The sequence below is a fragment of the Carettochelys insculpta genome, chromosome 2 (genome assembly GCF_033958435.1).
Source record: "Carettochelys insculpta isolate YL-2023 chromosome 2, ASM3395843v1, whole genome shotgun sequence".
Lineage (NCBI taxonomy): Eukaryota > Metazoa > Chordata > Testudines > Carettochelyidae > Carettochelys > Carettochelys insculpta.
The window spans coordinates 265,897,125-265,910,778 of record NC_134138.1 but is presented as its reverse complement, the minus strand read 5'-3'; the positions used below and the strand labels follow the sequence as shown (position 1 = coordinate 265,910,778).

At 40.4% G+C, this 13,654-nt stretch overlaps 1 protein-coding gene across 8 annotated transcripts in view; it reads right to left on the bottom strand.

Moving 5' to 3' along the window:
• The window catches only part of KMT2C (lysine methyltransferase 2C), a 346,453-nt gene that overhangs the window by 37,605 nt on the left and 295,194 nt on the right, over nt 1-13,654 (bottom strand). For 7 of the 8 annotated variants that reach the window (XM_074985089.1, XM_074985087.1, XM_074985090.1 and 4 more), the window contains 10 exons: nt 13,605-13,652; nt 11,675-11,812; nt 11,456-11,488; nt 10,704-10,817; nt 9,743-9,881; nt 9,282-9,496; nt 7,627-7,700; nt 5,877-6,059; nt 3,357-5,228; nt 448-773 (listed from right to left, as the gene is read on the bottom strand). In XM_074985089.1, the coding sequence (XP_074841190.1) occupies nt 448-773; nt 3,357-5,228; nt 5,877-6,059; nt 7,627-7,700; nt 9,282-9,496; nt 9,743-9,881; nt 10,704-10,817; nt 11,456-11,488; nt 11,675-11,812; nt 13,605-13,652 (3,142 nt within the window). The remainder of the gene's footprint in view (nt 1-447; nt 774-3,356; nt 5,229-5,876; nt 6,060-7,626; nt 7,701-9,281; nt 9,497-9,742; nt 9,882-10,703; nt 10,818-11,455; nt 11,489-11,674; nt 11,813-13,604; nt 13,653-13,654) is intronic. The other variant, XM_074985092.1, reaches the window with a different exon arrangement.

The following is a 13,654-nucleotide window of genomic DNA, read 5'->3' as shown; positions in this document are numbered from 1 at the left end:
TATTTCATTGATGACATATTCAGAAACCAAACCAAAGTTGGATTAAGTAATTTGCTTTATAAATGCCTTAAAATTCAGTTTTATTAGCTTTACGTAATGCAAGGAAAAAAATGTCCACACTTCATTTTTCCCAAACTGCCAAACAACCAAAACAATAACAAGGTATTACTAAATTTTAATTTCTGAACAATTTTCAGTAACACACACAATCAATTAGTGCAAAAAGAGAGGTTGCAATTGGGTGCTTACATGTATATTTAACTTAAATATTTACTTCAATGTGATTATACATGTGCTTAAAGCTAAACATATGTATCAGTGGCTTCAGGATTGGAGCCAAGGTAGGCAAATGACATCAATATTGCACAGGTCATCTTACTGGAAATTCCTTTAACAGTTTAGAACTCCCTTTTAAACACTTCCAGTTTAAGAAATTAAAAATCATACCTAAGGCCATGAGACCTCATCCCCATGGCAGTCATATCTCCTGGAAACTGGGGTCTATTAAACTGTCCATCAGTGGGAAACGGTCCACGTTGATCTTTTGGGAATACTGTGAACCTTGGACCACCTGGAGGGATGATGGATGCTCTAATACTCCCAGGGTAGGGAGGAGGAGGTCGATTAAAAATCTGATTCAGATTTTCTTGCTGCCAAGATTGATGTGGAGCTGCATGGGGAGGTGTGGCTGGATCCTGTAGTGCTTTTTCCTGACGGATAGCATTCTTCTTCTGCTGCTGTTGCTGCAGAATAATTTCACGCAATTTCTGACGCTGGTTTAAAAAAATATTATATTTACTATTGGAATAAACATTCTTTCAAAATGTTATATCTATTGGGTCCTTCAGAGTCAAAACATCCCTCCACCCCCATTCACTAGGAAAAAAAATCCTACAATTCCCTTGCACATTAACTAAAAACAGATCACATGCTTCAGGGAGACTAGTCAACCCTTTCACCTCAAGGCCACCTATTTACCAAGTGGCTCTTGAAGAACTGTACAGAAAATTGCTTGACTACACTTTGGTTCATTACAAAATATATTCAAGGGCCCAAACCACCTATACTAATCAGTTTATTGCTCAAAGTTAATAATGGTACAGTAACGGAAAAAAGGTTCAATACGACACCAATTTCTATAATGCTTTCTCATGAGTGTTGTTGAAGTTGCCTTATAAAGAAGGTGCTCTCAAAGTTACAATGCTAAAGCTACTCTTTTTATACCATGGGCTACATCTACACTAGCAAGTTGTTTTTGAAAAGCAGGGTCTCTTGCAAGAAATCGCATGGAGCATCTACACGCAAACTGCATTCTTTCGATGTTAGGCTGGAAGAACACAGCACTTTTCCCGGTGGCCCTCCTCCTCTCCCAGGTGAGGCAGAGCGCCTTTTCCCAAACGACTCCTTCAGCATAAAGTGCGGAGATGTCCCAGGGCCAACCCCCCTCCCCCTTTTTTTTTTTTTTTTTTTTTTTTTAAAAAAAGAGCAGTCCTCCTGGTGCCAGATTTTTCGATCCCAGGACTGGTTTTTCTGAAAGAGCGGGGGCTGTGTGAACACTATCAAAAGAGTGCACCAATTTTTTCAATCCACTTTTTTGTGTGTGGATGTGCTCTTTCAAAAGAAGTTTTTTCAGAAGTCTTTTGAAGGACCACTGTGGGGTAGCCATCCTGTTTGTATGTAAAAATGCACTGTGAATTACCTGAAACTAGATTTAATCAATCAGCTTTCTACTTATTTTTTTTCATCCCATGGGACACCTTCTCTCTCTTTGTTCCGAGTACAAGCACTGCAGGTACCAAATGGCACGAAGGTATGTGTCAGGACAGAACAACAATATATTGTGTTCTTTTCCTTTGAAACATTCCAGTACTCAGGTATGAGAATAACTCCCCACCTGTTGTTAAGGTAAAATGCCCTTATATCTAGGTCCTGAGAGTTCTATCAACTTAAGCTAAAGTTTATTGAACTAATGCAGAACAGTTGGAAGAGAATAGTACATGCAGTTAACTTAAAGTTTCCACGCTTACATTAATACTATGCCTGACATATGTGTGTCAGCTAATAGGCTAGAATACTACAGTAAGCACAGTGAGCTGTCATTTAAACTTCTGTGCCCCAATGGTGCCCACGTGCCATAAGGAAAGGTATATTCTGAAGGAGGGCAGGTGATCAGAAGTTAAACCAAAAGCAGATCTCTCTGGCTGAACAGAACTATCAGATATTACCCTGGCTGGGCCCCCTTCCAGTCCAGCAATGCCATTTTACAGACTGCATTAGACACCTATAGTGCTGTCATGCAAAAGATTAAGATGCTTTCCACAACTCTAACCTCATCCCTCATCACATTCTTATAGTCTTTGCCAGAATCTTACGTTAGTGTAAGCCCAGAAGGAATGTGGTTCAGGACAGCAGTGATAAAGAGACCTTACTATCTAATACTTATTTGCAATTTGAGGTAGAAATATATGGCATGTTTTCATGTTCCTGATTCAGTTCCTAATGGACAGGTGGACATGCCGCAAAAATTATCAACGTAACTAACATGTCAGCACTGTCAAGCACAGAAGGAATGAGTATGCATGTAAATCTACCCCATAATTTCAAGCAGAGGTCCCTTCATATAAGCTTGGAGGCAAACTTGTGGGTCTGTGGGTGAACTCAAAGAGCCAATAGCCCTGTTTTACCTAGCCTTTGGATAAAAAAACTTAGATCATTACCATATTTTATTAGTATCCTTTTCTTTACTTTTCCTTTAATGCCAGGACAAATTAATACTATTAAATGCCTTACAAGTCTGTCCAACTGTACAAGTTCTTGAAGGTGGCGAAAACTTTTAATCTGCAACATTTAGAAAACTCAAAAAATGACACACAAAACTTTTTTTCTACACTTGAATGCCACAATTTTCATGCCCAATAGCCTGAGATATGTCAAGGTCAGAAAAGGTGGCAAACAGTCTAAGCAGAACACTGAATTGCATTTTCAGTGATGGTTGGGAGCTATGTGATAAGTTCATATAGAGGATCCTCAGTGCATACTGTACTGCCCTCTGATGATGCTGGGAAGTTTGCTAACAAAACAGTGGGTAGAACAAGGCCCACTAATAGCAACTGTAATGTAGATACAGTAGAACCACAGTTATGGACACCTCAGAAAGGGAGACTGATTGTAACTCTGAAATGTTCTGTAACTCTGAAAAAGATGACAAACTAGAACCAGAGAGCGGTTGGGGCTGCTGCTGTGGGAAGAAGAGGGGTTCAGACCAGGGCTCAGTGTTTCATACTCCTACAGAAATAAGGGGATTCCTCTAACTGACATTTTAACAGTATAAATATTAAACTGTATACAAATCTCACCTGTCTTAGTTTCTCTGTGTCTGCCTGAGACATGTTCATGGTATTCTGTGCATCTGTTACTCCTGTAGTTGGTGCTGGGCCAGACACTTGTGAGACTGTGGAAAACTGCTGTCCTTGAGAGCCCATGGGAGAGTTTGCAGATGCATTAAAGTTGCCTTCAGGTCCAGACCTTTGCTGATCAGCTTCACGGGCATGCTGACTAGTTCCAAAAGTTTCTGGCTGAGGTCTTGGAGTCATTGGAGGCTGATCATAAGGTTCATGTGCTGGGGCTGCTGGAGCATGGCTAAAGGATTCTGTAACAGCAGGTCCTGCTGGTCTTGGAGTTTGAGAACATGGATCTGGTGGTCTTACAAAAGTGCCCTGCAGAGCGGTTCCTCTGTTTTGGGATGTCTGCAGGAAAGGATCTCGATTTGGCATTAGCCCTGGTCTTACTGTGGGTCGGTTAAAATTTTCTGGAATCCCTGGCCTTGGAGTTCCTGGTGGCTGAGAGTAAGGGTCATTAATAACTGGCCTTGGTGTTCCAGGAGGTTGAGCATATGGATCAGAATGTCTCTGATTTGCTGGAGACTGAACAAATAAATCGGCTGGCTGTGCAGGTCTTGGTGTGGGTGGTTGTTGCATATATGGATCAACAGTGGTGGGTCGAGGAGTTCCTGGAGGTTGGGAATAAGGGTCAGTAGATGGCCGAGGTGTACCTGGAGATTGGGAATAAGGGTCCTGAGAGGCTGGCCTTGTAATGGGTCCAGACTGAGAAAAAGAATCACTCTGCTGTCGCACTACCCTGGGTGGATGGGCAAAAGGCTCCTTTATTGCAGGGTGAGGAGTCAGAGGAGGCTGGCTATATGGATCACTAGACTGATTGTGGGAAAAGCCATCCACCGGCCTTGGGGTCAAAACAGGCCTTTCATATGGATCAACAGCAATGCGTCTTGGTGTTGGTGGCATTGATCCATATGGATCTTGTGGGGATTGTGGTGGGCGCATTGGAGTTTTAAAGGGTCCAGGGCTGTTTTCAACAATGGGAGTAGGAGTCAATGGTGGTCGTGCATATGGATCAGTAGGAGTTATTCTCTGTCTTTGAAATACGTCTGTTCTAGGAGCTGGTTTAGTGAATGTGTCATTGCTCCCGGTTGTTAAAGGAACTTTTCCTGATTGTTCCATAATTATGGGAGATCTTGGTACTCCTAAAGGTTTGGAGAACTGATCTGCTGTAATTACAGGTCTGGGTGTATCTGGTGGCTTTGCATAGGGGTCACTGGTAACTGGAGATGAAGAACATGAATCTCTGACAGGTGAAGGCCTGCTTCCTGCTGGTTCACTTACTTGAATGGGCCTGGATACAGATGATGCTGGTGGACAAGTATCCCCTGGTGTAATGCTATTTCTTCTAACAAAGTTTTGGTTAACAGGTGGTGGCCTAGGTGTTCCCACCATTTTAGCATATGGATCCATTGGAGAAGGCGGTCTAGAGTTTGTAGCACTTGGAGGAAACATCTGTTGTGATGGGGGCTGAGGCGTCTGGGATTGAGTAAGAGGATCCTGTACCGGCATTCTAGTTGGGGTTGGAGGTGGCGCTTGTGGTTTGAGGAACACGTCATCTGAAGATAGGGAAGTAGGGGTACCAGGTAGCTGTTGTTTTGCAAATAAGTCTTTGTGGAATGTCTGCTGAGCAGGAGATGTATTTCCATTGCCAGTCTGAGGGGTTAAGGGGCTCTGTATCCCACTGCTAGGTGTGTCAGAGCCAGACTGGTTTAGAAGCTGTTGTGAACCAAACTGTTGCTGTTGCTGCTGCTGTTGCTGCTCATTTTTCACTTGCTCAAGTTTCTGCGTGGCCTCAATTTTGGCTTGCTGCTTACTTTTCTGACGCATTTGCTGATTTAAGGTGGGAAGAGAAAAGGGTTACACTTATTAGTTCTGAGAACATAAGCAAGAGCATTTTGATGACTGAGCACTAACAAATTAGGATCTTTGGAGACATATGAGATCAGTTAAAAATAATTTAAAAGCTCAAGTACAGTGGGAGCAGAATGCCTGGTCATTTATGAAAATAAATTACATTGGCACACTACCCATTGACTGATCGAGGAACATTATTTCCCAGATTCCCAGAGGAATAAAGCCACTTGCCAACCTTCCATAATGAAGAATTATGTAGCCTCACTGACAAATAAAGGGTTTTGAGAGTAAGAAAAAGTGCCAGCTTCATTTAAAGTCCAAATCCCCAGGGTGAGGGCTTTTCTGTGACGTCTGACAGAAAAAAATATGCACTATTGCTCTTGGCTGGCTCCCCAAGAAATAAATACAGTTAATTACATTCAGAACAACCAAAATGGTAAAAAAGAGGCACAAACATTTTTACATATGGTTTCTGCTTATGATCAAAATCTTCACTTTATGCAGAGGATGTTATGAATTTATATTTCCTTCCTTGGATAGATTAAAATTTATTTTAATCCATTAAACACAGCAACTACCAACAAAAAAAAATCCCACAACTATAAATGACCAAATGTAACACACCTGCCTGAATTTCCACTCCTGTTCATGTTCCGATTCCCTCTGCTTTAATGGATCTTTAAAGAGGTCTGAGTCGATTCGAGAGCTATGATCAATGCTATCCTGTTGCTGCTGCCTTTTCATGGAGTCATTTGACATCTGCACTTTATTGATGCGCAGAGCAGCTCTATTATCTCTGGCTTTTTGCTGGAAAAAAAAAGCAAGTAATTTTTCTTGTTTTCTTTTGATCCTTGCAAAGTACTGCATCTACCCACTCTTCCTACAAAATCTAAACCAAATTATTTATGTAGTCTGATTTAATCGCACACTAGCATGGACAAACTAGGTTACTCGCTTGTAACCAGAACTACTAACTGCAAGTGTATAGTCTTGACAAAGCTGCAGTATGGGATTTGTGTATGTTAAGCCATATCAGACAAACATGTAATTAGCAATAGAGGCTTTAAATGTAAGTCACGATGAGCTTCTGTTTATTGCACTAGCAAAGAAATACAAATATAGCAGTACACACTTCAAATCTTATATTTGTGTGGTCCTAAAGCTGAAGAAAACAGGTGGCTCTCAGGTAAGATGAAAGAGCAAAGTTTCATCTGGATTAATCTGGAGAACTTTAGTTGCAGGAGAATAATATGCATTAGTGGACTACATTAAATAGCCTCCATGAATCTCACTGCGAGTCAGGCTAGCAGAACTAGCACAGGACAGAGGGTTAAGGACAAAGAGAAATTGGACTGCATGACAACAAATCTCCAGACGAGCATTTTCAAGCAATAATGAAGGTTTTAAACTTTTAATGGCTACTTCAGGGAGTTGCTTCTGGCTGACATTTTGAATCTGGATCCTTTTGAGTACCAAATCCTGACAATGCCATTTTCAGATTTATGTTGCAGTTCTCCAATGGATATTGCTCCTGGCAGAAATGAACCTTTTAGAGATTTTAAAACGCAGTTACCAGGATGAGAGCTACATATCCACAATGGCAACTGAATTAATGCCTGCAGCTTCTTACAAAATCCTCACCATTGGTGTGACTTTTTTGCTACCCTTTTAAAGTAATGGGATTGTACACATTAAAAAGTGATAAGGTAAAGAAAGCTAAAGCAAGATCAGGGAAGCTGGCTTTTGTGTTTGTCACTAAGGAGTTTTAATTATCTTATTTAGAATGAAAGCTGCTAGAGGCAGAGACTGTGACTCCTTTCTGTGTTGGTACAGTGTTAAACAGACTAGTAGTACACAATAATAACCACCACCAGACATTTAGATTGCAAGCTCTTTGGGGAAAAGAGTGTCTCTTACTCTGTGCATGTACAGCACCCAGCATACTGATCTTGGTGGGGGCATGCAGCTGGTACTGTATTTTTAATAGAGACTGAATGCAGAGAAAAAACTTTAGAAACAAATAAATAATTACATAGATCTAAAATTGCACCTTCTGGAACCACTGAATTTTTATCAGAGGGGCAGCTGTGTTAGTCTGTATCTGCAAACACAACTAGAAGTTCTGTGGCACCATACAGTCTAACAGATACATTGAAACATAAGCTTTCGTGGGCAAAGACCCATTTTGTTAGTCAATGCATCTGATGAAGTGGGTCTCTGCTCACGAAAGCTCATGGTCCAAAATATTTTTTAGTCCATATGGTGCCACAGGTCTTCTTGTTGTTTTAGTGAACTTTTAGTAGCTTGAAAACCAAATGCCTCACAACTTAAATATCTTCAAAAGTGAACAAAAGAAGGTTGCAGCTATCCTTACCACATACGGTGCTCTTTCTTGTGAGCTTGCTTTTCTCCAGAGTTTAGCAATCTGCTTCACTCTTGTAGTCCAGTCTGCAATCAAAACCAACATATTGTTTTAGTTTGCAGTGGTTTGATGATTTTATACTTCTTCAGACGTTTTTAGTAAGTAGAAAAACATAAGAACATAAGAACGGCCATACTGGGTCAGACCAAAGGTCCATCTAGCCCAGTATCCTGTCTGCCGACAGTAGCCAATACCTGGTGCTCCAGAGGAGGTGAACCGAAGACAATGATCAAGCGATTTGTCTCCTGCCATCCATCTCCCGCCTTCGACAAAAGGCTAGGCACCATACCTTACCCCTTGCTAATAGCCATCTATGGACCTGACCTCCAAATATTTATCAAGCTCTTTTTTAAACTCTGTTAGAGTCCTGGCCTTCACAGCGTCCTCTGGTAAGGAGTTCCACAGGTTGACTGTGTGACGAAAAACTTTCTTTTATTAGTTTTGAACCTGCTATCCATTAATTTCATTTGGTGTCCTCTAGTTCCTATTTTATGGGAACAAGTAAATAACTTTTCTGTATTCACTTTCTCCACACCATTCATGATTTTATATACCTCTATCATATCACCCCTCAGTCTCCTCCTTTCTAGACTGAAAAGTCCCAGTCTCTCTAGCCTCTCCTCATATGGGACACTTTCCAAACCCTTAATCATTTTAGTTGCCCTTTTCTAATGCCAATATATCTTTTTTGAGGTGAGGAGACCACATCTGTACGCAGTACTCAAGATGTGGGAGTACCATAGTTTTATATAGGGGAAGTAAGATATTCTTTGTCTTATTTACTATCCCTTTTTTAATTATTACTAACATCCTGTTTGCTTTACTGACTGCTGCTTCACAGAGTAGATGTTTTCAGAGAACTATCCACTATAATTCCAAGATCCCTTTCCTGATCTGTTGCGGCTAAATTTGCCCCATCATATTATATGCAGAATTAGGGTTATTTTTCCCAATGTGCGTTACCTTACACTTACCCACATTAAATTTCATTTGCCATTTTGCTGCCCAATCATTCAGTTTGCTGAGATCTTTTTGAAGTTCTTCACAGTCTGCTTTCGTTTTGACTATCCTGAACAGTTTGGTGTCATCTGCAAACTTTGCCACCTCACTGTTTACCCCTTTCTCTAGGTCATTGATGAATAAGTTGAACAAAATTGGTCCCAGGACTGACCCTTGGGGAACGCCACTAGTTACCCCCACCGCATTGTGAAAATTTACCATTTATTCCTACCCTTTGTTTCCTGTCTTTTAACCCATTCCCAATCCATGAGGATCTTTCCTCCTATCCCATAACCACCTAATTTACATAAGAGCCTTTGGTGAGGGACCATGTCAAAGGCTTTCCGGAAATCTAAGTATACTGTGTCTCCTGGATCCCCCCTGTCCGCATGCTTGTTAACCCCTTCAAAGAACTGTAACAGATTACTAAGACACAACTTCCCTTTACAGAAACCATGTTGACTTTTGCTCAACAAATCATGTTCCTCTACGTGTCTGACAATTTTATTCCTTACTATTGTTTCTACTAAAAAGTTAATGCTTTGTTGTAGAAAGGTGCATAATGAAACTGATACAAGTGTTGTGCCTGTATACAGTAAATCACTCACCTGGAAATTCTTCCTTTAGGTTGGGGAAGTTGATATTCGTATACAGAACAGGTGCTACAGTTGCCATTTCACCTAGTGCTTCTTCTTTCTCCCACTTAAGCGTGCTTCTTTGAGCATTGGACATTGTGTCTCCTTCTCCTTCCACAGGGGGTGCAGCTGGTGTCCATGAATTATTTGGATCATTTACCATTGGATTAAACGCTGGGTTCTTATCCCTGACAAATCAGAATATATTTCTTTCATTTCTTCTTTTCCCCTCAGAACAATTTGAATGTTTATGTTGTAAACACTGTTCACTACTCCAGCAATTAGGACCATGTATTTTGAAAAGATTTAAAAGAGCAAAATGGAATTCATTGTCTCTGACAATGAACAAAGATTTCACATGTGCAGTGGCAAGTACGCTAGCACTCAAGCTAGGCTAACTGTTTGGCAATTCCATATTCTTTAGCTGGATTTACCTGGTATCACTATATGGTGGTTGTGTAATAGGAGAGAAAGTGCCTAGTCCAGCCCCAGGAGCCAAAGGTGTATGAGGGAGATGAGGGGGGAGTCCAATCAAGCCATTCATAAGTGGTACTCTTGAAAACACACTTTCCCCTGGAAGGCAAAAGTTGAAAGGATCAAGGTAAACAATGAATGACTGAAGGCTAATTTCAAGGTGTTAAAAAAACAAAACAACCCCAACCCCCCTCCCCCAACACCATGACAAGGAATAGCCCTTTAGTCTAATGAGAAACTACTTATTTGCACAGCCTAATGAGCTTTAAATTGAACCCTGATACAATAGGATTATATGATGGGGCTGCTTGCAATAACAGGGGACTCAATTTGATGACTCAAGAGGTACCTGCTGGTCCTACAGTCCTATGTACCAGCCTTACCCTTTCAGAGAGGACTTATGAACATGTCATTCTCCACCATCATAAACTTAGGAATTCCTTTCTATTGTACCCAATCATTATGTCCATGTTACTTAAAATTTTGTCAACTGAAAGGATGCTGGGGTCAGGAAGAAGGGGTTTCTAGAAGGAGGATATCCTTCTGTGAAATCCCCGGGGGCCACGCCTCTACACTCTGTTTTGAAGTCTGGAAGAGCTTCTTCTGGACTCAATCATGTGACCGTTATGCTAATGAGGCACTGGAAATTTACATCTGTGCCTCATTAGCATTTTCTGGACCTTTTATTAACATGCTTTCAGAATAAGTGGCATGTGTAGAAATGGCCAAAAAGCCTAACAAGAGATAACTTTTCTTCTCAGATATCAAAATCCATTTAATTATGTTTCAGACATTCATTTTCAAGATCAAATACAGCATGTAAAGTATTTACCCTAGCACAGTTTACCATCATATTTAAACTACCAAAGATGCACTACTGGCTTTGTACAACCCCCTTTTAAAAAAAACAGAAGATCATACCCTGATTGTGTAAAGGCATTAACTGAGCTGGAGGCTGTGGCAAAGGATTTAGCTGAGTGTTTGCAGGACTCAGTACAGCAGTGAACAAGTCTTCCACATCCTTTCCTCCCAGCTCTGTAAAAATAATCACAGAATCATAGAACACTAGGACTGGAAGGGACCTCAAGAGGCCATGGAGTCCAGCCCCCCGCCCCAATGGCAGGACCAAGTACTATCTAAACCATCCCTGATAGACATCTATCTAACCTGTTCTTAAATATCTCCAGTGATGGAGATTCCATAACCTCCCTTGGCAATTTATTCCACTGTTTGACCGCCCTGAGAGTTAGGAACATTTTCCCTAATATCCAACCTAAATCTCCCTTGCTGCAGTTTAAGCCCGTTGCCTCTTGTTCTATCCTCAGAAGCCAAGAAGAACAAGTTTTCTCCTTCCTCCTTATGACTCCCTTTTAGATACCTGAAAACCGCTATCATGTCTCCCCTCAATCTTCTCTGTTCCAAACTAAACAAGCCCAATTCTTTCAACCTTTTTTCTTAGGTCACATTTTCTAGACCTTTAATCATTCTTGTCGCTCTTTTCTGGACCCTCTCTAGTTTCTCCACATCTTTTTTGAACTGTGGTGCCCACAACTGGACACAATACTCCAGCTGAGGCATAACCAGCGCAGAGTAGAGCGGAATGTGTGTAACTTGGCAGATACTGTTATATAAACTACATTTAATATAATACAGCAATGCTCAAGAATGCATACCTGGAATTTTGTACAGTTTACCAAGAATTGCACCTAGACAAAGTAAAAATAAAAAAAACTGCAGTCATTCATTTCACTTTTCTCGATAAAAATAATAAAACGAATTCTGTAATTGTAAGTGCAAAGAGTAATTCTAAAATTATGCAGACAGTAATAAGAGAAAGTAGGAAGCATTTGCTCAAGTCTTCTATAAGGTCAAGATCTAAGACAAACATTTACCGTCTGTGACCATTTTGTCTAGTTCTGGACTGAGAATTCCATCTAATTGTTCTTCACTCAGCGGTCGTGAACTCTGACTGACACTTGGCTGAGGCAGAGAGGAAGGATCATCAGAGATGGGACCAATGTCTAGTCCAGCTAAAGAGGTAAGAACATAAATTCAGCTATAAACAATGAAATCTACTGACATAGGATAAAGGGCACAACACATTTCCATGATCAGTTTTGGCTACAGTTTAGTTATAAACTAAAGCCATCTGCTACAGTCTAAAAGTTGATTATCAAGGGAAAATAAGACACTAATACAAAACAGAAAAATCTCTCATTTAGCTTGCTGCATAATTTGAGGAAGGCAGCTAACTTAATGACATGCTTGGAATTAGAAGACTCTGAAGCACATTAACAGGAATTCTAAATTTAGTTACAGAGTGCTTTCCAACATTTATTTCTCTTACAGCTTTTTATTTCGTTCATTTAAAAAATAGGAATTTCCTGCAGCAGGTGCATTGAAACCTGTCTGAAAATTATCATTGACCTGAAGTATACCCTCAAACTCCCGTGACTCCTGCTGTTTTAAATTAAGTATCTATTAAAATACAATAGTAACAGAGACATAGCCATGTTAGTCCGTACTCCAACACAACAAACCAACAGAAATATAACGCTTTAAAGACTAACAAAATGATTTATTCGGTGATGAGCTTTTGTGGGACAGACCCACTTAATCAGTTTGTTAGTCTTTAAAGCGTTATATTTCTGTTGTTTTGTTTTCTACTAAAATACAGTCCACACCAGCAAATATCTGGCCTTTACAGGTTGAACTTCTCTAATTTAAACTTCCCTAGTCTGGCAACACTCCTGGTCTGGCATCACTAGTAATCCTGTGGGGAGCTCTGGGACTGGAGCACTCACAGGGAAAAAAGGCAGGCTGGGATTAGAAGTGTTGATGAAATAATGAAGAATGGAGGCCCTGCACCCTGGTGGGCTGGAGCCCCTGTCTGGTTGAAGCAGCAGAGATCTGGGGGACTGGCACCCCAGTGTCTAGACCAGGAGCCCAGGTATCAAGAGCAGTAGAATCCTGGACATAGAGGGGAGGTGGTGGCTGGGAGAGATGAGGCAAGCACTGAACGCCCCTGGTCTGACATATTCTCTGGGTCAGGACTGGTCAGGTTCCTAGAGTACCAGACCAGGGAGATTCAACCTGTAGTAAAATGGCAGCAGCTTCTACTTTCAAAACAGGGTTAAAATATTCTGCATTAAATTATAAAATACAGTTTGTGGGCATCGAGAAAATGAATTGTTGCTTTGCCCATGGTATTTATAATATCATTTAAAAAGCTGAGAAAATATCTTAGACACAACAGACACTTATTAATATTCAACTGACTTCAGTGCTTGAAAAGTATTGCAGCACCAAGTCCTTCTAAGAACCACCTTTAAAATAATGTAGCACGCTCCTTCTAGTTACCATGTGCTTCACATATAAGATTTATATAAAAGTTACCAATCATTACGAGTGTTTAAAAAAAGACTGATGTTGATATTTTTATTCATGCTTTATACATTGGCATAATTAAGATATATTTTTAAGTTAAAAGAATCCTATCACTAATACTACTATATGTAAAACTATCAAACATGAAGGAAAGCAAGAAGTGCATAGTTTTGTATTGTGAAATACACAACAAACACCAATTTTATTCAAAATATTCTGAAGAAAACTACATAGAATTCTAGCAAGTGCACAGTGCAGGTTATGTAAGTTGTGCTTGGCTCACACACAGAAAGATAGCGAAAAATGAAAGCATGGATTAGTTACACAGAGTAATGAAGCACTAACATCTATGCATGCACAAACAGTTCTTTCAGCTGAAACCACTAGGAAAGATGTCTACTTCTAATCACAGGTCATCCACTGTTTATTTCTTACCAAATGGGGAGGGTGAGTTCTCAACCTGGAAAGTGCATAAATCAAGACCT